The sequence below is a fragment of the Anguilla anguilla genome, chromosome 1, assembly GCF_013347855.1.
Source record: "Anguilla anguilla isolate fAngAng1 chromosome 1, fAngAng1.pri, whole genome shotgun sequence".
Classification (NCBI taxonomy): Eukaryota; Metazoa; Chordata; class Actinopteri; order Anguilliformes; family Anguillidae; genus Anguilla; species Anguilla anguilla.
In genome coordinates, this window is record NC_049201.1 from 9738017 (window position 1) to 9764378 (window position 26362).

The 26362-nt window shown below is 50.5% G+C and overlaps 1 protein-coding gene across 4 annotated transcripts in view; it reads left to right on the top strand.

Annotated features, from left to right (window-relative positions):
• fermt2 (fermitin family member 2) overlaps positions 1-26362 on the top strand; it is a 41713-nt gene that overhangs the window by 7784 nt on the left and 7567 nt on the right. For 2 of the 4 annotated variants that reach the window (XM_035431087.1, XM_035431096.1), the window contains exons 3-8: positions 11920-12153; positions 19154-19285; positions 21619-21651; positions 23123-23348; positions 23560-23662; positions 23794-23901. In XM_035431087.1, the coding sequence (XP_035286978.1) occupies positions 11920-12153; positions 19154-19285; positions 21619-21651; positions 23123-23348; positions 23560-23662; positions 23794-23901 (836 nt within the window). The remainder of the gene's footprint in view (positions 1-11919; positions 12154-19153; positions 19286-21618; positions 21652-23122; positions 23349-23559; positions 23663-23793; positions 23902-26362) is intronic. The other 2 variants (XM_035431105.1, XM_035431111.1) reach the window with 1 other exon arrangement.

The following is a 26362-nucleotide window of genomic DNA, read 5'->3' on the forward strand; positions in this document are numbered from 1 at the left end:
GGTGGGGGGGGGGCAGCAGTCATTCCTGCTTTATGGAGTCAGTGTGTCAAAGAAAGCCCTGTTCTGCATCTGTTCACATAGTGTGTCTGTGTCTAAGCCCTGGCCATTACGCAGACACAGAGCGCGTGTGAACAAAATGGCCACATTCCATGCATTTGAACACTGTTTTAGGTCCGAGCAGTTCTCCAGGCTTCTGAAATTGTGCACGCAGCTGGCATGTTCAAATATGGCAGCGGACCTTTTCATCCCTTTAGAATTTGGCACGGCTTTTATACACATGGACCCAGAACGTGTGTGTAACGCCAACTGTAAGCACAGTTTGTCTTGTCTCGGTTGGCCAGATGTTTCGCGTATCTCTGCACAGCGAGGTAGTGACTTCATTATTAAACATCTTGGCAAAATTTTGGCTCTTCCCTGAAGTCCGGCGCACCTCCGAGTCCATCAAAAGCAATGGGGAAAAAAAATGGGGCATCTTGTATGTCAGGAAACGATTACAACATATTCCTGTAGCATGAAGGCGCCATGATGGTCTGATGCTATAAGTTGCGTAGAACCTGCATGTCGATATTTACATTTAACCCCCCCCCCCCCCCCCCCCCCCCCAAACTTCAAAAGTATCCATAGCTTTTGGCTTCTCCTTCTAAGTGCTGGACACGCTTGTCCGTTCCATTGGACGAAGACCCCGCCCCTTTAATCTCCTTTAATCTTCTGTTCAGGAAGTAGTTTGGGTCAGAAGAAGCCCTGCCCTGCTGTGCTCTTCCTGTTGCGAGGGTAAGATTTTGCCATGATTTGGGCCTCTCCCTCACACGACGAGAGCAGAAGGCTGTATGCAGAATTTCCACTCGGTCTGCCGCCTCAGACTGGCGTGTCACTACCACGGGTTTGCTTTGGAGCGGCTCTCCTTACGAGAGATGGTTGTGGTTTGTGTAAAATGAAGTCCCAACGACAGGCTGGCTAATCGCTGTTCTGACGATGCCTGTTATGTCTGGCACTTTGAGTTCTTTCCGCCAGCCAGCCTAATTATCCTTTTTGCCTTTTTGAAATGTTTTCCGTGCATGTTTTTTTTTTTTTTAATTGAGTGGTTTATTAAACTATGCTGCATAAATAAGTGGTTCAGTAGACCTTTATGAGTCTTATGAGGCGAAATTTAGAGTTTGTTTTTCTCCCTTCACGTTTTCCAGCCTTGATGTTGTGGCTTAGGCAGAATTTATTTTTATGTGACGTAGTGAAATTAATTTATTTTTCAAACTCCTGAAAGGTATTCCAAGCACCTGTACAATTCTTTTTAATTATACATGGCATTGAAATGCTTTTCTAAAAAAGTTAATTGTGACTATTAGATGTTGTCGTCCTCTCTTCCTGATAAAGAGCCGTGTGATTGGCTCATGGGAGGTGGTCAGGTGTCCGTCTGTTCCGTCCGTTTACATGGAGGTGCGGTGTAGTTCTGGTGGTTCCAACGAAAGGCCACGGTCCTTCTCAGTGTTTGCCCTGGCAAACGTTCGTTCCTGTCAGAATCAGCCGGCTGGATGAACTGTGCGTGTTTTTTCCCCCCTCTGACTCGGAAAAATTACAAAAAAAACCTGCTTTGGCTCAAAACGGGAAAACTGTAATTTATAAAGGTAGAGTTGTTTATTCCTCCATGGAGGGAACTGTAATAGTCAACTATGTGACAGTAGAGATGAAATTTCCCATCTCCTTTGCCTTGGGGCTCTGGGGCCAGTTTCCTGCACTGATGGATGTCCAGAAGATCTCTGTAATGCAGTTACAGAATTGGGGCCCAAACCTAATTGCATAAAGCTGGATAAGGGTGGGTCAACCATTGTTTTGCTCTGTTAGCCATCTAAGACAAACACACAAGCGACTGGATTCAAAGGAATATTCGTTGAATTTATCAGACGCAACTTTATCAGACACGTTCTGTGCTGTGGAATAATAAGCGCAGTGTTCTCGCTCGCTAACGGAAATGCAGCCCCGCAGAATGATGCATTATGGCCAGTTTAGTCCAGTCAGCATGCGTCATGGCCCGTGCTTATATTTAGCAGCATGCTGTTTACCTTAGAGTCAGACCTGGGCAAGAGGGAATAATGCTAAATGGGCACAGATGAGTGGCCATTTACATCAGTTAAACTGGTGCTAGCGCGTTACTCTCCTGGATGTTTAAAAAAAAAAATTTTTTTAACTGAACCTGGTGTAACATGCCTATGTTTTGTGCTGTGTAGGGCAACTTTCTGGCGGAGCTATTGTTAAAGCTTCTATGGTAGAAGGATACTTTAATGGTCTGGAGCTGGAACGGTCACCTCGCCTTAGCTCTGGAGTCCTGTTGGTCTTATTCAATATTCAGGCAGCTTTATTCATATCTCATTGTCAAACTGCTTATCCTGTTCTCCTAGCAGTCTGGAAGTCCACACAGTTGAAAAGCATACTGGAGTTACCAGCCTACAGGGATCCACCTACATTTGTGTATTACCCAGATCTATCTAGCCAGCTCCCGGTTGAGTTTCAGACCGAGTTCAGAGGAGACCTCAGCTCAGGGAAGGGGGAGATTCGACCGCGTCTGTGTGCGTTTCTCTGTTCCCCTCGTGTCCTTGATCAGGTTAAGTGTCCCGCTGCAGTGTTCCCTGTGGGAGTCTCTGCTTTCAGCAAACAAGATCAGCCGGGGCATATTGATCAAGCCAGACTCTCGGCATGACCGTGACTCCTGCAGAGAGGGGAAGGAATCACTCCTGTGTGTCGTCCCCCCATCCCCCCTCCCCACCCTCGACGTGCTTGGTAGTCATCACTAAGAGCAGGCTCTCCACCAGCCTTGTTTTCGGCTCATTCAATTAAACCCATCGCCATGACTACTGGCCCGACGTAGAGCCGGGTCTGCCAGCCACGTCATCATTCATGTCATAATATTTGAGCACGGCACCATGACGCGTGCTGAAGGAAAGTTCAGCCGACCTCATTTGAATGGTGACATTGTAAGGGGGCACTTAACCACAGGAGATCTATGCTCTGCCTTCTCCAGTGCCCGGAGTGCCGAACAGTCAGGTCAGATATAGGCCTAGTTCCTGTTAAGATTTCCGCCTCATTTTAGGTTGGCTGCATTGGGAACTCCGCTTTATTGAAAGCTGAATGGAAGAGTGGTCAGGAAATGATTATAAACAGAGAGGGAGGCGGAGAACGGGAGCACGGTAACCTAAACAAGGGTTCACCGGAATTGCATCCTCTGCTCGGAAAAATCGAGGCTCCGTGCCCCCCTTTGTGTGTCTCTGGGATGGAAATTGACTGCATTCCCTTAATTTCAGGAGCCAGCTCAAAAGTCAGAAATACATTTAAAAATGTGCCCTTGCTGCATGGCCGGCACGGTGGAATTTCCATTCATTTTCCCCAAAACCAATCTAGTTGACGCAACAGAATCACTCATAAACCGTCTGTACATCAGCTTGACGGCTTTGGCGGTTTCCTTGACCCGCTGGAAAATTCAGCGGCGGAAATGGTAGACGGCAGCAGCGGCAGCAGCAGCAGCCCGCCATGTAGCCTGTGCGGCGGGAGCGTGATCTCATGGGTTATAAGCCTCTGTCGAGCCCCAGCTGTGTTTGCTAGCCGTCTGTGACATCGGTCTTCTTCCGCTAAAATGGCAGGTTGGGGTGGAAAATGGCCACTTAGTCCCTGCAGTAGCTTGTGCGAAGAGTTGTCATTTTGACTTGAATCCACGGAAAATGAGGCACGGCATTTAAAAAAAAAAAAGCTAATGTAGCCTATTTTAAGACCATTACTCCAAATGTTTATTAATGTTCGGATAGTTCTTATGCTTTGGTGGAAAAACAAATATTGAAACCATACAAAGGACAGCATCCTTTTGGTCACTGGTGGTTGGGTGTTTGACTTTTCCACATCGGTATTGATTTCCTGATGGTTTGGTTTAAGTTTGGTTTTGAACTGAGATTGTGCTAAAAGGCATCCTTAAGCTACACACATTACTTTTATCATCCTTTATGCCAATCCAGGGACAAGTGGCACTTACCACAGTACAAATTACAAAGCACGGGAAACAATAGAACAACATAAAAGAGAACAAACTGCAAATAAAACTGCAGTTATGAAATAGCAATTATAAAACACAAAGAATAAAATGAGAAGAAAAAAATAAGTCCAATAAAAGCAAGACCGTAAAATGAAATGATGGAACGGTAGCATAAAAACTCAGCGTGTGAAAAGGAAGAAGTTCAGTGAATAGCCCTCAGTCATTACAGGAGGCAATTTTGTAAAAATTGGTTTTTAGGCTAAGTCTTAAAATGTTGTGGGACCATTACAGCAAAGGCTCAATCACCTTTTCATTTTATCCCGGACTCTGGATAGTACAAGAAACAAAGGCTTTGGGTACCACAAATCGCTACTTCTTGTATGTTGTTTAGCTGTGTTGTAAAAAGAGTTTTCACTAACTAGCTTAAAATTTCAGCAGTGCACCCTCTTGCGTCTTTTAGAAGAATTTGTTTTTTGATAGCTAAAGCAGCTTTTATTAAAGGGCTATATTATGAACAGATGGTAAGGAAAATTTCCCTCTGTGCGTAGGTAGTTTTGGACAATTGAGGCTAGCTAGCAGGGAAAAGCATTGATTAGGAAAGGAGGTAACCATTCTTGATCAAATATTAAGCTGAAGTAATTGTGCAATACCCTACCCCAGATATTGGGTTCCCCATGGTCCACAATCCTTTGTTACATACCTTACACTGCGTCCAGCTGTGAAAAGCTTTTGTGCTGAATGAAATAATGAGTGAAATTTGTTCCAAGGAGTTCCCTCACGTCCAGCAGCTGGACTGGTTCATTGTTTCAAACGATCGGTTCTCCTCATATTCCGGTCTCCTGAATGTGTTGGGAAACACTTGGACAGTTTGGAAAATGTTGAGCAGAACAATTAACAAATGAAAGATCATAGTATACAGTGCTCTGAGCACATACTGTAGATTCATGAACATCTTGCTGAATTGGCACTATTAAATATGATTTGTGGTGTGCTTCGGACTGCGTATTCAGACTCGCTATGAAAACGTTTTACTCGTAAAGAATGGCCATCAATATTCTACAGGTCTCCACCCCGATTCGAGGCAGTTTCCTGCGGCCTGCGTCTTGTCTTTCTTTGAGCTCATTTATCAGTGCATGCTGTGCTTCACATTGTGTCTGCATCACATTGAAGCCATATATTTTGCACATCACACAGAAATATACTTTCTTCAGATGCATTTCTGTTGTGAATACTCTCTGTTCTCTGTGTGATGTATGGCCAGCGAGACGGCTCCTTAATCCTCCACAGTCATCCACTGTTGACCTTCCTCACACGGTCTAAAAATAGGAGGTACGTTTTTATGCTTTATTTCACGGTAGGGATAGGATTGAATATGTGCAAGGAGTCATTCAAAGGCCTTTATGGGTACAGTGCGCGTCTGTTTTCCATAAAAATCAAAATGTGCGCTCGTGTCTCACCGCTATAGCAGTCACCAGGGAAACGGCGGTGTGAAGCAGAATTAACCTCACCCTCAGTGTAGTGATTTTATTGGTTAATCCCAGACCCTAACCTCACACACGCAGAGAGAGAAGCCGATCTGGAGGTAGATATAGTCGTATATAATATAAATACATTTCTTTACAATCAAAAATGAAATCCTCCAGATGTATTAGTGGTAATGTATAATAGCCAGGATTTATTAATTTACGGATATCCTTAGCTTGACACATTTAACACCCATTAAGGACCAAAGAATTTTAACAATGTGAAACATTTTTGGTTTAACAGCGATTGTGAACTTAATGACCCTTGGTCTTTGTTATTGAGACGAAGTGCAGCTGTATAAATGTCATTTTCACTGGATAGGAAGAACAGTGGCTTGCTCCTGAAGCAGCCTCGCTCTCTGCTCCCCCAGTAGAGACATAGAAAGGAGGCCTGGTAGCCACCCCCCTGCCCACCCCCCCCTCCCCATCCGCTGTCTTCCCCTCCCATCCCCCTCTCGCTGTGCTGTCAGGATCCTTTCATAAACACACTGCTCAGCCAGTGTAAACAGTGACAGGCGGGAGGAAGGGTAAACTCATCTAATGAGCTGGACAACAGACTCCAGACCTGCTCGCAATCACCCCCCAGCCTCTCCTGGTGCCCCCCCCCCCCACCTCCCGCATTCCTTATTAAGGTCAGCTGAAGTTGCATGCACGCATGCTGGTGACCGTGACATGCAGCGTTCTGTAAAATAATCACTTTAGCAGCCCGCCCTCGCCCCGCATTAACACGCTTGGGGGGGGGGGGGGGGGGTTATGCTGTGTGCAAAAGACAGAGGACTGAGGGGGAAAATACCCGGTCATATTCAATTGGTCGATCCGTTGCTGGATTTTATGCCACACTCTTACTCTAAGGAACTGTCAGAATCGTCGAATGTCAAAACCACTCAGAAATGGTTATATATTCGGTGCTGTTCTCCCGAATCATACAAAATCTTCCTGCTTTTTCATTCACCATAGAAACGTTTTGAATTGCCAGTCGAATGTTGACTTGAGAAAGATTGCATTTGATCAAAACGAATTAAGCCAAACCCTCATCCGTTCTTGCTCTGCGTTGTTCTGTACCTTTTTCTATTTTACAACCAAAACAACTACAACTTTACGACTTATTTTAGTTAGGCTATTTCATGCATGACAGTGCACATGTACACATTTCCGATACTCTAAAGCCAAGGATAGGTCCAAGAACCTTGTTTGATTCTGTATTTCTCTCTAGAGAGCAAGAAAATGCCTTTTTGTCTGCCATTACAGAAATTTGCTGATGGTATGATCCGTCCCAGAGGAGTGCATTCTCTGCTGAACCATTTAGATGTTATGTCCATTTATCAGACTTAGATGATCAGTGTAGTGGCCAATTCCAGGCCTGAAAAATGCATCCTTAATCACGAATGTATAATTTATGACTGCATTTTCCGCACTGTTACCTGTGAAAGCCTGATGGTCCTGATGGGACTCTGTGTGAAACGGAAAGCTCTTGATGGATCCGTAAATAGAAGGTTCTTAACAGCCAGGTCCGATGTGTGGATATTTGCCTTACTTAGGCTACTTACTTTCATACTTATTGAGTTGCTCAAACCTCTCTATCAAAGGGAAGAATTGCTGAGTTGAGAAACTTTGGGGCTGAAAGATTGTGACTGAACCGGTTTTTAGATTGGTCTGTTTTTCTCATTGAATTTGCTGAGCTTATTGTACAGAAGACCCAGGTCCTTTAAACAAGACTTATATTAATGGGGATGTCATGTTCAACAGACACTTCCTCCAACGTGGAGTGTTTCTGCAGTCATTTAAGACCAGCAGGGAAATCTCTATTTGCTTCCCACCATGTGGAAACAAGCTGGTGTGAGCGTATTGTGAATCAATCAAGCTGTGGTGTGGGAGATCAATCAGTTGTACTACAGATTCATATCAGAGTTTGGTAATGATTATAGCTGAAGGTGCCAATCCAGTCTAACTGGACATGCTGTGTTACTGTGTGTAATGACATCTAGCAAAGGCTGGATTTTTGTTGTTTGTACACAATGTGAGTTGGCAGTCACGCGTGCGTCCGTGCGTGAGTGTGTGTGTGCGTGCGTGCGTGTGCATGTGTGTGTGTTTTTAAACCAGTCTCACAGTGCCATTCAGATCTTTCCACAACCCAGTTTCACTGTGTACACCCCAAATGCAGCAGTAGTTTTAACAGAGACATTGAAACTTAAACACACAGAGAGCATGAGCTCGGTGTTAAGTCTTTAGGACCCGAGACCGCAATAAAGAATAGCCTACTGCGTGATTATTCATAATTATAACAAATATGGATATAATTGCTGAGTAATTAGTGTACTATGTTTGCACAGTTAATTTCTTGTTGCTTTTAATGCAGTACATAACACAGAGTAATTGGTCATAGAAGATGGTAGTTTTGCCATTTTGGCCTACTGACTGAGTGCTTCCAGACCCGATTGGTAGAGGCAACCACATCCAGTCCTTGCATGAAATCCTTCTGACAGAAAAGAGAAATTGTAACTGCGTTATATACAGAGTATGGAGGTGCTCTTGCAATGTCCCATTGCTCAATTCCGAAACTGGAAAGCCCCTGTGTGCAATCTTGAAAATCACCGGGGCGGGTGGACGTTGTACCTGTGCACACATGGATTTTAAAGTCGTCTGTAATATTACACGCAGGTGGCCTCGCTGAAACGCTGACAGCAGAATGAAACGAAAGGCTGTTTTTTAACATTGGTTTATGGATCTGGATGACTCACTGATATGAATGACGAAAAGCAACCCCGCTGACCCCCCCTTGTGTGTGTGTGTGCTGGTGGAGAGACACTGAGCAGTGTTCCTTTCTTTTTTTTCCTTTTTTTTTTTTTTTACCCCCTTCCCTCCTGCGGCCCTTCCAAGGACTTCAGTTCCGCATTTAATGCACTCAATTACTTAGCCGGCCTCATTTAGATTCCGCATTACATCACCCCTAACAGGGGGTATTTTTAGCTGCAAGCCAGCGATTGGCCCACCGGAGATTGAATTACTGACCTTTATCAGAGCAGTTTTATGGATGGCCACTAGAGCAGCCAGCTCCGCCCCGTCAGTGTGATGTCACAATGGGGCTCGGTAGCGGCAGCCGATTGGGTTTTTGTCGCGGAGGCTGGGGCACTGTGGGCGTGTCTGGCCAGTGTGCTCGTGCGGAATAAGGTGATGAAACGCCATAAACGGGCCCGTGAGCGTGGTTACCGAGCGGTTACCGAGCGGAGCCAGGTCACGTCTCCCTCCGGTGCTTTTGGACTGTCGACAAAGACCGAATCTCTCTTGGCCACTCTGAGGCTGCAGAACTGACAGTGTAGCCCTGGCTTAAACTGTGAGGCCAGCTGTAAAAGTGCACAGATTATATTTCCGTTCTCCTGTTCCCCCTCCCCTGTACCCCCCCCCCCCCACGCCCTCTCTGTGCAGCCTTAAACTACCTCTCGGAAACTTGAATTCTCTTCTAAGCTGCGCTTGACGCATCTGAGGAATCCATATCCGCGTGGTGTGTGTGCGGTCAGCTAATGGAAATCCCTCTGCTTTATGTGCTCGTTCAAAGTCTAAAGGACAGGCGTGTTGGGGCCCCTCTCCTGGGGGCAAGGGGGTGGGGGGGGAAGAAAGCCCAGGTCACTTCCCATCAGGTGTGGAAAAATACCCACCAAATGGCTTGACAAACAACCCCCCCCCCCCCCCCCATGATGGGGGTTTAGTCCACCGAATGACTGCTTTCCTCCTCCCGGAATGGAGAGAGCAGGGACTGCCACCATCTCACCCCCTCCTCCCCTCCCCTCTGACTGCTTGTGCAACCCCTGGGTTTAAACTTCAACCCGCAGTGCTTCGCTAAACCAGGGAGAGCAGATGGATGGAATGTAGCTCGCTGGCTAGGGCCGCCACAAGCCAGCCCCCTGCGCGCCGTCCCCCGTCAGATAAACAAATGTCATTTTCCGCGCGGTGAGGTAGGCTGCGCTGAACAGCGCTGGCGTCCCCGCTGCTTTTCCAGGCGTTGGGGCTGTGTCAACAGTGGGGGGAGGTGACAGCCGCGGCGGCGTGAGTGTTTGTGTGCACACCTGGCGCGGAGGTCGCCATGGCGCCTGGCCGATTGAGAAGCGGGTGAGCTCCGGCGCTCTGTATCGGCCATCCGGGGTGCGCGGACGGGCGTGGTGTCGCCCCGAGCGACCGCGGTGCCGAACCGCGCGTGTGCGATCTCCCCGCGGCAGACCGGCCAGCAGACAGCGGAGCTGCGTTGTGTAACGCGGCGCGTTAAAGTGTGGCGGACGCAGCGGGTCAGTCGCTAGGACACTCACAAACACCGGCGCACAAACACAGGCTCGTGAACAGCAGTGACACGGCACCTCCCTCCTTCCCCCAATTCTCCCAGGCAACCCCAACGCCCTCCCAGTACTCGCCCAGCGAAGCTCCAGATGTGTACTGCAGGTTGGGGCCATAATAATGACTAAAGAACGATGGCAGTTTGCCCTGTTACGTAGCAGCTTCGATAGGAAAGAAGGGTTTTTTGGGGGGTTTTTTTTTGGTAAACCGGCGGAGGTAAGCAGTCCGGGAACGAGGAGGTGAACCTCAGCGCCAGGCAGAAACTGTGAGTCAGTGCGTTTGAGTCACTGTGTCTCAGAGCGAGCGCTCTGGCTCAAGGACGAGCGGGGGGGAGCGGAGAGGAAACGGGACACCGGCGAGGGAAGCGCCGAATCCCGCGCGGGGGCGCATGCCTGCGCCGTGACATCACTACCCCCCCCCCCCCACACGCACACACACGCACATTCTGCTAATCTCTCCTCTTGGCCTTTTTTGTACATTTCTGGATTTCTGCAGTTGGGTTTGATACAGAAAAAAAAAATGCAGCTACTTACTCTTGATTCCTGAGTCTTTGAATCTAATTTTGGGCACTACGGCAAATTCAGTGAACTTCATTGAAATTCTCTTCAAGAAGTCAGTGCTGAGCATTAAATATAAGAAAGCCCCGGATGGAGGACCGCATTCTGGAGACAATGAACTGCAGGCCAAAGCAAACAGACCACCCAACCGCTGATCCCCCCCCGCCCCCCCACAGCGAGATGAAAGCCAACCCCGCCCCATCCTGAAGATGGGGTTCATCGGGTCAGCGGATGGTTTCCTTCAAAAGTATCTTTTTGAAAAGTGCCTTTGGCCTTCATTAAATACACCCCCCCACCCCCCACCCCGCCCTCCCACTCACTTCAGAGCAAAATAAACAGCGAGTGATCTGTACCCCAGCTGCTTTCAGTACCCCTGGTTGTTGCTGACGGTTCAGACTCTCGGGTGATCGGGTGATTCTGTTCAGAGGGCCTGGTGCCCCTGCAGGTGCCCGGGCCCTGTGCCTCCCTCAGGTTCGGCTCTGTGGGCCCTGTTAGTGCCCGGGCCCTGTGCCTCCCTCAGGTTCGGCCTGCTGCCCCTCTAAGTGCCCGGGCCCTGTGCCTCTCAGGTAGGGCCTGTGGGCCCTGTTAGTGCCCGGGCCCTGTGCCTCTCAGGTAGGGCCTGTGGGCCCTGTGCCTCCCTCAGGTTCGGCTCTGTGGGCCATGTTAGTGCCTGGCCCTGTGCCTCCCTCAGGTAGGGCCTGTGGGCCCTGTGGGCCCTGTGAGCCCGCAGCAGCAGTGAAAGGGCCTGATTTAGGTGGCATTTCCCTGCTCAGCGGGGTGCCAGTTTGATTTGGGAACAAAAGGGGGGAACGTTTAACCCGATAGCCCTCTGGTGTCGCCCAGCGAGCGGCCTTTTCACACATTGCTGTTTGGCGTCCCCGCCCCCCCCCCCGAAATACTTGAGCGAGCCCTCATCTGCAGCCCTGTCCCAGAAATGCCACCCCCTGCCCAGACACATTTGTTGCTGCTGTGTCACTCTGTCACGTTGAGTCCCTGTGCGCAGATGGCTATCACCCATCATGCATTGTCCTTCGCTGTTCTGCTACACCACAGGCTTCTGGCTCATAGTATGTAAATGGATCACTGGACATTCTTTATTTACACACAGGCACGCACACAAACGGATGCGCGCGTGCGCGCGCACACACACACACACACACACAAACTGTACAGACAGACCCACACACACACTCCTTGTTTCTCTTCTAGGTGATCTAGCTTAACTGTATTTCTAATCATGCAGCAAAGGTGCCAAACGAATTTCATCGTCACATTCTGACATAGTTTAGTTAGCTAAATCAATTTGAAATGCTGCATGATTAGATAATTGTTTTGGTATGAACATGAATTGTTGAAACTGGAACCAATGTAAAGTTGTTTTTTTAAAATCTGGTGTGAAAGGTAACTAGGTGTGTGTGTAAGCTTTATCGCTGACGTTTCCCCCTCCCTGTGTGTACTGCTGGGGTCTCACGCTCTCCTCCCCCTCCCTCCCTCTTTCCGGGCGCAGATGTGAAGAAGGACTGGTCGGACCACGCCCTGTGGTGGGAGAAGAAGAAGACCTGGCTGCTGAAGACGCACTGGACGCTGGACAAGTACGGCATCCAGGCGGACGCCCGGCTCCTCTTCACCCCCCAACACAAGCTGCTGCGCCTGCAGCTGCCCAACATGAAGCACATGAAGGTCAAGGTCAACTTCTCCGACCGCGTCTTCAAGGCCGTGTCCGACATCTGCAAGACCTTCAGTGAGCCACCAGCGCCCGTCCTGCCAAAACACCTTTTATCTTCTCTGTGTTCTCTGCTTTCTCTCTCTCTCTCTCTCTCTCTCTCTCTCTCTCTCTCTGTTTTTCTCCTTAGTCAGTGCTGTTCAGTGCCTTCATTAGACTGTTAACTCCTCTCTCTGTTGGCCCCTTTCTGTGTTGGGGCATCCCTGTGTTGGCCCCTTGTAATGTTTGGGCCTCCTTGTGTTGGCCCCTTTCTGTGTTGGGGCATCCCTGTGTTGGCTCCTCACTGTGATGGCCCCTTGTTATGTTTGGGCCTCCTTGTGTTGGCCCCTCACTGTGATGGCCCCTCCCTCTGTTGGCTCCTCTCTGTGTTTAATTGGACAGCGTGTGCAGGAAGCGTGATTCAGTCATTATCTTAACCGATATGTTGCCAGTGTCTTGTTTCGCACCAGCCTTTTGTTTACTTTATCAAACGCGCATCGGCCTGTCTGCGTGCACGTCATCCTTTGTCCTCTCTGTCCTACTCTGATTGAGCGTTTTGGCCTTGGACGATACGCCCTGGGTCTCGCAATGAAAGCGGGCTTGTATCCGGTTCTGTGAGCTCTGCCAGTCGGACAGTGTGAAGGGCCTTTCAGAACTCGTCTATATTTAGCAGACATTCCGCTGAGGGGCTGTTGAAGGCTCAGTATCCCCCATCAATAGCAGCCAGTGATCAGTGTTCGCTCTGAGAGAACGGTGGGGTGAAAGGTCACGTGGGAGCGCCCAGTCTGACGCCCGCAGGTGGGCGGGCTTTGTGTAGAACATCCATTATGGGCCGTTCAGGACACCTGTTGGTTTTTAATCGCTGGCTGAAGCTCAAAAAGAAGTCTGGAGAGTCACGGCCTTGCTTTGTTGTCTTTGGCCTTCCGCTCGCTCGGCCTCGCTGTTATTATGGAAACTGGAATTTTTCATTTTTAAGAAAGAGGAGGGAAAAAAAAAACACCTTTGAATTTCACTCCTGTTTCTTGAGATAATAGCACAAAAGGTCTGGGACGGAATGTCAGTAGAGAGCTTCGACCAAAACGGGGTGTTTGCCGTCACACTGCGGATGAACCGGAGACCGCAGAACAGACGTCCCGTCCCCGTCCGTGTTTGACGAGCCTGTGATGATCTGTTTTAGTTTCGGGGGACGTCGGCGCAAAATTGATCTTGGCTGACCGCGCGCGTGCCGGAGCGTCGTTTCGTGAGTTACGGTGGCTGGCGAGGGCCACGCCGTGTCTTTGCGGTCCTCGTTTATCTGTCCGGCGTGCGGTTTACCTCGCCAGAACTTCCTCCTCTTTCCTCGCCGCGAGGGGAATGACCCGTTCTGAATCCGAGGCCGCCGCGGCGGGCATGGCGAGTTCTTTCGTTTTTGGCCGACACAACGCGACGCTCTGAGTGCTCTGATATTTAGTATTTCTGCGACTTTCGGTTTGACTGCTTCCTGCGACTCCCCCACCGCCCTCGCGTTCGAGAGCACGGCGTTGGGAAATCTAATAGGGACAGGAAGTCTCTGTCCCGTCCAACTGGCAGGAGAGCCAGACAGACAGACAGAGCTCTGAATTCTCCCAGCAGCTGTAGGAAGGACAAACATTCACGTCTGAAATTCGGATTTATTTTTCTCTCTCCCCCTGAAAAGATTGATTCACTCTAGAGAATAAGAGGGTAGTTTTTCACCTCCTTTTTGGGGATCATTTGGTCTTGCGGTAGCTGCTTCTTGGTGTGGATGAGTTCCAGAGATTTCCACTGTGAGGTGTTGGCTGTCTCACCCCTCCAATAGTTCTACTATAAAAAAGAACTTCTGTTTGTTTCTAAATTTAAGCAAGTATGGACATATTGAGGAATTAAGGAGAACGAATTGTCCCCTTGAACTTTAAACAAAGGTCTTTTCTTCAACAAAAAAAAAAAAAAAATCTTGATCATGGTCCACAAGTGTAACTGCTCTCTGAGAACACATGCAAACACTAGGACTGTACCATAGTACCAGCGTATAGAGGGGTGTGTTTTTACGCTATGACAGAGAGAGAGAACTTTCTGTGTTGAGGGAAAATAGCTTACTAGAGACGGAAAGGGTCAGAGTTATTTCAGACCTTGGCCTGTTTTAGACCCTTTTTCATTTCCACAGGTCAGCAAGGCTGGGAGCAGCTTGCAGCAAATGGCCTGTCTGCCACTTGCTAGTGACAGTACAAATGGCCAGACTTGGCAAAAGGTTCGGGCGATCCACACCTGCGTTTTTCCCACCTTAGAAATTTGGCTGGGTACGCAATCTGGTTTATTACACCCTCAAAAGTGGTTATAAAGAAATGAATAAAGTATACAGCAGTCCCTTTTTTTAATTTTTTTTAATTTTTTTTTTTTAGAAAGTTTATACAGATTTGTCTATTTGTTTGTTCGGTAGTTTTATGTTTTTATTTTTCTTGCACAGTACTGTCAGAATTCACTGCTGAAACTCAGGTTCCTGCCTTTGAAGAAGAGTGTGTTGATAATATCTTGAGCAGACACTCTGCTGTAGAGACCAAATACTGTGTCGAATGAGATTTTTCATTTGAGGCGATCATTGCTGTTATAAACAGTAGGTCCGATAGCTCATGCCGGGTTGATGCTAATAGCGCCCGGCTAACGGACCTGCCTGTCGGGAGTGCTCTGTCTCTGAGCAACATAGCTCAGGAGATAAGAGCGATTGTCTGGCAGTCGGAGGGTTGCCGGTTCAAACCCCGCCGTGGGCGTGTCGAAGTGTCCTTGAGCAAGACACCTAACCCCTAACTGCTCTGGCGAATGAGAGGCATCAGTTGTAAAGCGCTTTGGATAAAAGCGCTATATAAATGCAGTCCATTCACCGTTTTACCATTTAACTCAAGCCCCGCGCGCGGCTCGTCTCGAACCCGGGGGCCGTGCGAGTGTACCGCTGGGGGAGAAAGGGAATCTGGGTCACCCCAAACGACTTGAGCGTGACTCGCACCCTCGGAGCCACGAGGTGCCACAAAGGAAGGGTTGTTGGCGCCCGCTCGGACGCAAGCTCGGTTTAACCTAGTTAGCGAAGCCGGCTGATAATGCTAACGCCAGCTGCGCTGATTCTTCAGTTCAGCCGTGGCGTCACCGATCGGTCTCACCTGAGCAAGGTGAGATGTCATTTGTGCCCGAGGGTGGGTTTTATCACACTTTCAATGGGAAATGCTGTTGGATTTAGGAAGCAGACGAACATGCGCTGTTGGATTTAGGAACTAGAAGTGCATGGACTGTTGAAATTCGGAAGCGTAGGTCGGTGAACAACAAAAAACCAGCAAAATGTTGAAAAATGTGTTCCCTCTGAGAATGCGCTGTGTATGCAGCAAGTTGCATTTCCTTTGAATTCCCATGAAATGGGTTGCTGACGATTAACTGCACATGCGATGGAAGAGTGCAAAGTGCAGGGTTATAATTCAGCTGAATTTCCATTAAATGAGGATATTTTAACTAGAACATGCCACGATATCTAGAATGACCTTTTTATGTGTATTTCCCCCCCCAAAATTATTCACTATTGTAAGATAGCATTTTATACTGAAAATGGGCATCGTTTTTAAAAATTCCCAAGCTTAACTTCCCATGGAATGTTTCCATTTCCTTTGCAGCCCTGAGTAGAGGAACGTGGACTGTTGTGTTTGGGAAGTAGAGGAACACGCAGTGATCCAGGGTCTGGCTCCTTGAACATGGGACACTGTGATTTGGGTCCTGCGGTTTTGCTCACTGGGTCAGTGTGTCTCAGACAGTGGAGTGCAGTGGGACTGTGTGTTTTTGGGCTAGTGAAACAGACATTTGGAGATGAGGATAACTGAGACCAGTGTGACATTGACTGCAGTGTGAGAACAATGCACCTTACAGGCGATGAGGAACTTACTGCAGTGCACTGTGGCTACACTGGTACATTAGCTGTGCATTGATGCTACAAATATTCTTTTATTGGAAAAAAATCCTGTTAAATTGTTTCCCTTTACGTTTAGACTGAACAAATAGGTCGTAGGATTCTGTAGTAGTTTCAATAGCCCTGATATTCTGTATGTTGAACTACGTCAGCAGGTTCACATTCACACAGTAATGCTTTTCCTTGTATACCTGTCTAGCGCGTAATAGTGTTCCCGTCCCACCAAAAAGCCGAGGCTCGGTCTGGTTTAAAGTCGAAGGTGAACAGAACACAGGCCGTTCCGCTGAGCAGAACGTGGGCGTGAGATCTTCTCCGAAGAAGAAGCCTTTTTATCGGCTGGATCCTATGATTCAGGGGATGTGAGACGGGATGTGATGTCTTAGGCCCGATTGTTCCGACCGGCGGACGTGGAACGGAGCCTGGCCTGGATCCAGAGGCCTCTGGTGAAAGACGTTTCTCTGCGCGATACGGTAACGATTCCTGACCTCGTGGAGTTGCTCAACTTTTTGTCCGCCCTGATACGGCAGCTACAGCACCCGCCCCTCCCTCCCTCCCTCCCGCCCCTCCCTGCATCAGGGCCCCCCTACCTGTCAGTTTCCTGGCCCAGGCTTCTCTCTTTCATCTGAGTGATGATAGGAATGTGTTTGTCCATTTTTTGGTTCTCCTAAAGCGGTGCCAGGGGAGGCTGTAAAGGGGAGAGTGGAGGGGTGTGATGGAGGGGTGTGTGTGTGTGTTCTCTCATTGCCCACGGGCCTGCCCGGTCCACTGTGGGCCCTTCACTGCCCACAGGCCTGCTGGGTCCACACACACACACCCCTCAGATGGAGGTGTGTGTGTGTTCCCTCACTGCCCAAGGCCCTGCCCGGTCCACTGTGGGCCTTCAGCTGTAGTCATCTTAACAAAAATATTTGGAAAATAACTGGTGTTTGTCTTTTTTGGGGATGTATAATGCTATTTGAAAAGCGCGCAGTCTGAGGAATGATATGCAGAGATAAAGGAACAAGCGCTCCAGAATTCTGTACGCGCGTCCGAACAGTGAATTGAAACGGGGGCTAAACCCCAGCCTGTGTCAGTCTGCTGTCAAAGCGCAGCTTTTGGTCTCAGTACGAAGTGCTTCTGAATTTAAACGCCTGATCTTGGAGGCTAATGCTAGCGGGCCGGCGCTGGAAGTGGCCAGAAAGACGCGGTGAATGTGGTAAACGATGACGTCCTGTTTAAATAAAGGCTGATTACGCGCTCGGACCGCGCTGGTGCTGGCTAATCCGGGCGGTGCGATAGCGCGCCTACGCGCACCGTCCTGGTACTGGCACGGGGAAGGCCTCGGCGCGGGGCCTGAACGCGCCCTACATGGCCGCGATTTCGGTTTTGCTCAGACTGCGGTGGTTTTAGGAGGGGTGAAGAGCGGGGTGTCCTGGGGGGGCAGGCGGAATGCCAGAGTCGCCCCCGTCCGGAGGTGGCACGTCACCCCGCCCACGCCAAGACTCGCCCTGTGGGCCTCAGGGAGACCCTCCCCTGCGCAGGCGAGGGGCTGCGCTGGGCTGCGTTAGCCTGCGCTGGGCTGCGCTCACATGGCTGTATAAGGACAGCCTGTGCTGCAGTGCAGAGCAGGGAGGGGTAGAGAGAGAGAGAGAGAGAGAGAGAGAGCTGCCATCTGGTAGTCCTTAAAACCCCTGGAATGCTTTTGCTTTAGTAACACAAACTAAACAAGGAGCCTTCGCCAAGCCAAGGATACTCTCTCTCTCCTTCTCTCTCTCCCTCTGTCTTTCCTTTAATCTCTCTCTCTCTTCTCTCCTCTCTCCCCTGCCTCACTCCCTCTTTCCCCCTCTCTCTCTCTCTCTCTCTCTCTCTCTCTCTCCCTCTCTTTCTTCCTCTCTCCCCCCTCTCTCATCCCTATGACACATACACATTCCCTTGCCCTGTCATGGAAGAATAGGCTTGTGTAAGTCGTGATGCAGGAGGGGTTTTAACTGAGGAGCTGGATTGAAACCGTGTGGTAAGAAAAAAAAAAATAATGCTAATACACTAAATTAACTGCCCTTTCTCCTCCATCTGTACAGTGAGAATAGAGGGCAAATCATCTACTTGGACTCATGGCACAAACTTCCTCGAGATTGTCCCAAAATTGCTGCCGTAGTTCTAAATGCCATTGAGTTAAATCGCAGCCTGGGGTTGATCTTTGCTGTTCACCATGTGATGCCTTGAGCTGGCATTTGACACATATTTTGGGTTCACTTCAGGCTGGTTTGATTTCTTCCTTATAAAGGACTGCATAAGCTGAAATACAGAGAAAGCCTAGTTATGCCGCGAAGCATTTACTGGCATCAGTCTTTTGAACAAATGTTTCTTTCGCTTCTTTTAATGCAAAGCATAATTATTTAGCTGGCGGTTATAAACATTTGTACTGTATTTGAGGTATTACACATACAAATCAAATAGTCACTTATAAACACTACTACCATGGTAATTTAACATACCTGTCATACATTCAGTGTTATAAACACTAGTACTGTGGTAATACGCATGCATAAACACTAGTACTGTGTGACTGTAGGGTTATTCAGCAGAAATATGTGTGCGTTCCCTCTGTCCTCCATTTTATGTGGTTTACTCTAAGTCCCAGTCTCCCTGTTGCTCTGTAAATGGGTGACAGTGACAGAGGTCACTCTGTTGTGCTGTCGTACATGTTCCAAGTACTTAGCTGCTCATTGGCTTCACACTAGTGTGTGTGTGTGTTTGTGTGCGTGCGCCTGTGTGTGTGCACACCAGTGTGTGTGTGTGTGTGTGTGTGTGTGTGTGCTTGCACGCCTGTGTGCTCTGGAGGTGGGGTTGTAAAGGTCCTGAGAGCTGGGAATTGAGATTTTCCATCCAGCATGTGCAGCTGTACGGGGTCTCGTTTGGCTCAGCCAATCGGCTGCAGTCCCGGAACTGGCCCACACCCAGCCCTGAAAATCAACTGTCACACCCCGGGGCAGCCTTCACGTAAACAGAGCTGTTGTCTGTAAATAAGGACAATGAGCCCGAAGCAGCCTGGTTTCCTCCAGTGAAGAGGCTTCTCTGGGCTGGTTATCTGACCCTGTGACCCCCGCCCCCTTTTCCTTCCAGATATCCGTCACCCCGAGGAACTGTCCCTACTCCGCAAACCACGGGACCCCAAAAAGAAGAAGAAGAAGCTGGAGGACGCGGAGGAAGAGGAGGCCCTGGAAATGGAGGGGCCTCTGCTCACCCCTGGATCAGGTACACCCGCGCCCCCCCCTCTTCCTCAGAGCTAGCCGGGCGCCGGGGCGCTGACGACGCGGTGGCAGCGTTTTTCGGGCTGAAGTGCAGCCCGTTGACATGTTGCGTGTTCCCTGGCTGCGGAGAGGGGATGGCTGGGATTCCGCGCATAGCTGGCGGCCTGCTGAGGGTCCCCGCCGTTTTAAAGCCCAATCGGGGGCGCTGGGCCCTGCCCTGGCCCCGCCCGTAATGAAGTGCACGGATTGTTGCGGGGGGGTGGGGGTGGGGGGGGGCGTTACCGGAGCGCCACATCTTGCCGCCATCGCAGTTAGTTTGTCATGAATGGGGTCCTTTGTCCCCACCCCTGCCTCTCCCGTCCGGCACAGACTGCTCGTCCAGCAGATAAGCTCACTCTGTGGCCCCGCGTGTGGCCCCTGCAGGGTGACGGGCCCCGGGCCCCGGCCTGGAGAGCCATTTCAGCCCAGAGCAGAGCAGGGGACTGTCAGTATGCAGTAGGAGTAGGGGTGGGGGGCTGGGGGGGGGGGGGGGGGGGGCTGCACCAACATAAAAATTAAGCGTTTTTAATTCCTGAAGTTTTTCATCCTTCTCAGGAGATCATGAGAACTAGGAGAGGCAATTTAAATACTCACAAGCTGCAGCAAGTTATGTACTCTCTAGGGGAAGGCAGTTAAAGTGCTTTTGGACCCGGCATTCTGGTCCAGGGCTGGTCTGCCTGATAAGATCATAAATACAGCGTAATCTGCACGGCCCCCACACTCAGCCCAGTGGAGGAAGGCTCTTTTATTGTTAGCGGGCTGTTTTTCTTGCGAAGGCACATCTTTCAGTGCCGTACCTGGCGACTTCCTGTCTTCTGCTTCCTGTGGGCTCGGAGCTGGCCCCTCCTGCCGTGGAGGTGTTTGCAGGGGCGGACAGCGGTTCAGAGTTCAGGAGCTCTGTGCGCTGGTGTGGGCGGGGGGAGGGGGGGAGGGGGGAGGGGGGGAGAACGCTGGCCCCCGGCCCCTGGCCCCTGGCCCCCAGCCCACATGCAGACATGTGGGATAAGGATCAGGCCTGGGGGGGGCGGAGCTATGGGGCTCTGCTCAGTGTGTGTCCACAGCTCAGGGCTGGTAAACCCTGCCCCCTCCCCCCCTCCAGTAGCACCCCTGTGGCCTTGAGTTGTGTGCAAACCCATTGCCCTGCCGCCCTGCCCACAGTTCACTCTGATTGGATGCGTAGGGCTTGCCTGCTCATTCCTGAGCCCCTCCCCTTTCACATCAAACAACATCAAACAAGCCAGCTACATGCTGCTGTCAAAAAGCCATTGTACGTTTTTCTCACCGGAGAAATTACTCCGCTGGTGAGAAATATGGGGATTACCCATTACCCATGTTGCACTGGTCACATTGCGCTGGTGTGCGTAATTGTGTGTGGATAATGGTCTTATTTTCTAAGCCTTGCGATTGGCCGTTTCCCACCATTGCTGTGCTTTGTAAGCGCATACGATTTACTGCATACAAATGGCTCTCAGTTCTCCTGCCAGATTATTTTCTAACGCTGATTTGAGCCATTCGGAGGCAGTCGGAACAATGCAGGCCGAACAGGATTAGCTGAATCATGCCACACATGGTAAAAATCAACTTCCACACCATTGAAAATCGGTGCGCTGGCTTGACTCGAATAGGAGCGTCTCTGCGCTTAGCATTGCATGCATGGGAGGGTTAACTCGGTATGCTAATTTGTTTTCAGTGGGTTCATATTTAGCATGTTGCTAACAGCAGCTGATGGAAGTTGATATGAGGAGCGCAGGAAGTCCACACATCCCTAGCGGCGCGTGTGCTACTGTGCTACCGGGCTAGCTGCTGGTAGTGAGCCAGCTCGAGTGCTCGGTGTGTGGGAAGCTGGCCTGTGTGAAATCGGGGCCTGTTCCGCTGGGTGAGTGGCACTTCCAGCTGCGCCCGGGCAGATCCCGCCTCTCCTTTCGGCGCGTAAGCGGAGCTGGGCTGGGCCCGGTCCGGCTCGCACCTCCACCGCAGCCTGTCTGTCTGCCTGGAGGTTTCGGATGCATCCCCTGCCAGTCACGTACGGCGTGACCGAACGGAGAGGTGGAGGGAGGTGCCTGACGTGTGCGTTGGGTCCTTCAGTTCTGGTACCGCTATGCTAGGCCTATTGGTTCACCCTCTTGTGTGAGCTAAGCTAAGCTAAGCTAAGCTAGCGGTTCTGGGTCCGTCACAGACTGATGCTGTGGTCGCAGCCCGGGTGTTCCTTTTCCTGTCCGTCCCTTCGTCTCCCCACTATCCATTTCTTTAATCTGTCCTCTTTTTTTCCTCTTCCTCTGCTTTTCTTCACTGCTGTAGCCTCTGAGGTTATATACATCGGACCTGTCAAAGGTAAGGAGTCCTGTTTTTCTCTTTCTGCACTGCTTTCCCACCCCCCACCCTCCCCACCCCCACCCACCCACACCTGCTGGAGTGGTCACCTGACAGACTTTGTCCAATAGGGAAATAGTTGAGCCGGTCACATGACAGGCTTTGGCCATTAGGAGATGGAGCTCACTCCCCGTGTGGAAGCACTGCTTTGTGTGCTGTGTGTCATTGCTGAGAGCTGCTCACGGTTGGGAGCCGGGCTTCTGAGGGGCGCTGGCCTGGCCGGGCGGTGGACCCGCGCGGGCTGCGCCCTTATCGGCGCGCTCTGGCTGTTTGGGACTCCTCGGGAACGTGTCCGAGCCGAAGCCTGGAGACGACCCTCCTCTGTGTTTATGAGAAGCCTCACGAGCCCTCCCGAAAAACCCACAGGGAAGGCCTCCCCTGGCCTGCCTCATGTTCTCATGACCTCTGCCTCGGACCACTTCCTGTCCCTCCAGAAGCACGGCTTTGACACCCCAAATAATACCGATTTTTTTTTGCTTGCTTGTGTTGTGCAGTGGTGATGAGCTTTTGTGCTTGGTGGGGGTCAGACATCGAGGAGGGAGATTTACTTCAGCCATCGCAAAGCGCTTGTCCCTGATCGAACCGCCTTCATTGTAACTTGGGTTGAGTTTACACGCATGGTCCTGTACGTTCAAAGGAAGACACAAATCTGACCGACTATTTTTGCTATTCCTCCATGTGAACTATGGGATTCGGTTCTGTTCTCAAGGAAAGAGCTTTACTGCTCCACGCATTTTTCCATACGCTGGTAATGAAACGCCCACAATCAGAGGAGCCAGCCTCTGGGAACTGTGCTACCTCACGTGTGTGTGTGTGTGTGTGTGTGAGTGTATGTGTGTGTGTGAGTATGCGAGTGAGTGTATGTGAGTGGGAGTATGTGAGTGCGTATGAGTGAGGATGTGTTTGTACGTGCATGTCCTTGTGCGCGCGTGTGTGTGTGTGTGTGTGTGAGTGAGTATATGTGTGTGTGTGTGTGAGTATGCGAGTGAGTGTGTGTGAGTGTGTGTGTGTGTGTGTGTGTGTGTGTGTGAGTGAGTATATGTGTGTGTGTGTGTGTGTGTGAGTGAGTATATGTGTGTGTGTGAGTATGCGAGTGAGTGTGTGTGAGTGGGAGTGTGTGAGTGCGTATGAGTGAGGATGCGTTTGTACGTGCATGTCCTTGTGCGTGTGTGTGTCCACTCGCTGTGCTGTAGTTGCCTGTCAGCGTTCCTGGAATGGTGGATGGTGATTGTCCTGTGCAGCTGCATGTTGGCATAGACAGCACTGGCAGATTTTATCGTTCTGTTTTTGTTTTGCGTGTGTAAATCACCCAGGAGTGCTGAATGTGCTGCAGGTCTGCTGTGGAAGCATTCACTTTCTGTAGCTGCGCGGATTTCGTTGGCTTTGTGACACGTGGCCGTCAGCACTCTGCTTAAACCAGCGTTCCTTGCAGGGAGCATCTACTCCAGCCCCGGGCTCTACAGCAAAACCATGACCCCCACCTACGACTCTCGCGACGGGAGTCCCCTGTCCCCCACCTCGGCCTGGTTCGGGGACAGCCCCCTGTCCGAGGGCAATCCCAGCATCCTCGCCGTCAGCCAGCCAATCTCCAGCCCTGACATCCTGGTCAAACTCTACAAGCCTCAGAGCCTCCTGGATAAGGCCAAGATCAACCAGGGGTGAGTGGTCTGATAACTCTACCGAACCACTGTTTGGTCTTTTGGGTTCAACTGTAAGCTGAAAGGCACTCGTAACCGACAGTTGACAGTCCTTATGGCTGTGCACTTAATTCAAGGGAACTGCACTTGAGTGTGACCCAGGCCCTCATGGGTGTGTGTGTGGCACAGGTAAGTTTGAAGCAATGACACCGCCTCTTCCCCGTGTCTGAAGGTGGCTGGACTCCTCCAGATCTCTGATGGAGCAGGACGTGAAAGAGAACGAGGTGCTGCTCCTGCGGTTCAAGTATCACAGCTTCTTCGACCTCAACCCCAAGGTGAGCCTTTACCGCTTCGAAACGGTCACCAGGAAGTGGTCATCCGATCTGTTTGTTTCCCAGATATGGGGGGTTGGGGGGGTTGAGGGAAAGGGGGAGGGGGCTAACCACGTGTTCTCGCCCCCCCACAGTATGACGCCATCCGGGTGAACCAGCTCTACGAGCAGGCCAAGTGGGCCATCCTGCTGGAGGAGATCGAGTGCACCGAGGAGGAGATGATGATGTTCGCCGCCCTGCAGGTGAGAGGGGGAAACCGCGAGTCCCACTCCCCCCCTGGACTCGTCACGGCGGGAGAGCGCGGCAGTTGGGGGTGGAGGGGGGAAGAGGAATGTGACCGTGTGCCCTCTCAATCGGTCCTCTCGCGGTGTTGCTTACCACGGCGGCAGACTGAAAGCCTGCAGTGCTCTCTCTCTCTGTCTCTCTCTCTCTCTCTCTCTCTCTCTCTCTCTGTCTCTCTCTCACTCTCTCTCTCTCCCTCTCCCTCTCTGTTTCTCTCTCTCACTCTCTCTCTCTGTCTCTCTCTCTCTCTCTCTCTCTCCCTCTCTGTTTCTCTCTCTCTGTCTCTTGTGGGCAGTGTGCCTGTTGCTCGGTTAATGAATTAGATGGGCTTGTTGCCCGGAGGGGAGCTTTAGCGCTGAACGGGCTCTGAGGGCCCCTGCAGGGGCAGGAGTTTACAGTCCTGACCCTGCTGCTGAGTGTGGTGTACAGGGAGGCTACTGCAGTAGCGCTTTAGCTACAGGCTGAAAACCAGAGGGCTTTGGGATGAAGTCCATGGTCAGAACATTATTATAGACCTTAAATGGAGGGATAATAGGAAAGTGAATTCTAGAAATGTAAATGTAACATGACGTCAGTAACAAGGGAGGGGGAGGTTGGAATGGGAGAGGGGGGTGAGTAATGCCCATGGGGGGGATTTGAGCCCCCTTGGCTCTGTGTGGCTCTGCTATTTCTGACCCTCGTAAAGCTGACTGACACGACCTGAGGACGCCACACTGTCCTCACCGAGGGTAAATATAGGGCGCCCCCGGAACTGGGTCTGGCAGGACCACCCAGGTCAGCTCTGCCCCGCCCCAGCCCGCCCCGCCCCACCCTGCCCTGCCAAACCAGTAGAGGGGGCCTGTTTTCATCTGGGTGTCCATTACTGCACATTGTCAATTCAGTATTTCTCACTGTTCTACAGCGTCCTCAGCCTGTGTCATTTTGGGAGTCCATACTTTACTGTAGCTTGGTTTAGTAAATGGCCTTGCCGGTGCGTTCCACGAGTGGGAATTCAGGTTGGGTTTCAGCGAGGAAGTCATCCTGTGCTCTGTGTGTGTGTGTGTGTGTGTGTGTGTGTGTGTGTAGACCTTTCACCTGGAAATGTCAGCTTGGCTAAGTATAGTAATTATCCCTGCGTTTCAGCAGAAACAGTAATGGCCGTCTATCTGTCTATATCTGCAGTCACTGGGGGGCTGGGAGTTGGGGGCTGGGAGGGTTAGTGGCTGGCTCATGGGGCTGGGGGTAGGGGGGTTATGTGCTAAGGGTTTGGGGGTTTGGGACTGATGGGTTTGGGGCTGGTGTTTGTTGGTTAGGGGCAGGGGGTTTGATTCTGGGGGCTGAGGGGTTTATAGGCTAGTGTTTAAAGGCTTGGGACTGGGGGCTGAGGGGTTTGGGACTGGTGTTTTGGGGTTAGGGACTCTGGGCTGGGGGTAGGGGGGTAGGGGTTAGTAGCTGAGTGGTGAGTGATGTAGGAATGGAACATGAAAGCTCTCCCCGTCCCTCTCGTCCTCCGTGTGCTGCTGTGGGCCGGGGGTCTGTTAGCGCCCCTGCAGAGGGCCTTGTGGCAGGTTCACTCCACCATCGCTGACATACAGCACAAGACAAGCTCTCTGCTGGGTCTCTATATGCATGTACACAAGACCAGCTCCATGCTGGGTCTCTTTATGCATGTACACAAGACCAGCTCCCTGCTGGGTCTCCATATGCATGTACACAAGACCAGCTCCCTGCTGGGTCTCTTTAAACATGTACCCAAGACCAGGTCCCCACTGGTTCTTTTTAAGCATGTACACGAGACCAGTTCCCTGCTGATTCTGTTTAAGTATGTACTCAAGACCAGTTCCCCTACTGGTTCACTTTAAACATGTACTCAAGACCAGGTCCCTGCTGGTTCTCTTTGAGCATGTACACAAGACCCAAATCCCTGCTGGTTCTCTTTAAGCAGATATTTCATGGCTTTTTAATGAGCGGCTAGCTCGTCATCCAGCTAGAGCTGCTCACCTGTAGAATTGTGCAGTTGCCAGGCCTTGGAGCTAATGGCAAGCAAGATCAAACTTTGTGCTTGTTTTTTGTGATCCTTTGTTGTTATGTTTTTCATCTTAAATAACCGCTTTACGAACTGAAATTCTTTTCAAGTGAGGTGGCCAATTTTGCGACCGCTAGCTAGACGGCTAATTGCTACAGACATACAGTACTGTAGTTTCAATAGCAAATGCTTGCGTTTGGTGACCCTTCATTACTTCAGAGAACCAACGCAAATGTTTGAGCAGCCATGGGATATTGAAGTCACTTGTTGACCTGTGGCAGACACCTTGATGGAAAACCTTAGTGTCCGTCTGTCCTGTCATTAGGAATTAATTACTGCAACTACAACTGCGCCTCGTCCCTCAATACCCTGACCGCTCCTAATTATTCTTGTGCACAACGATTGACGGCTAATCG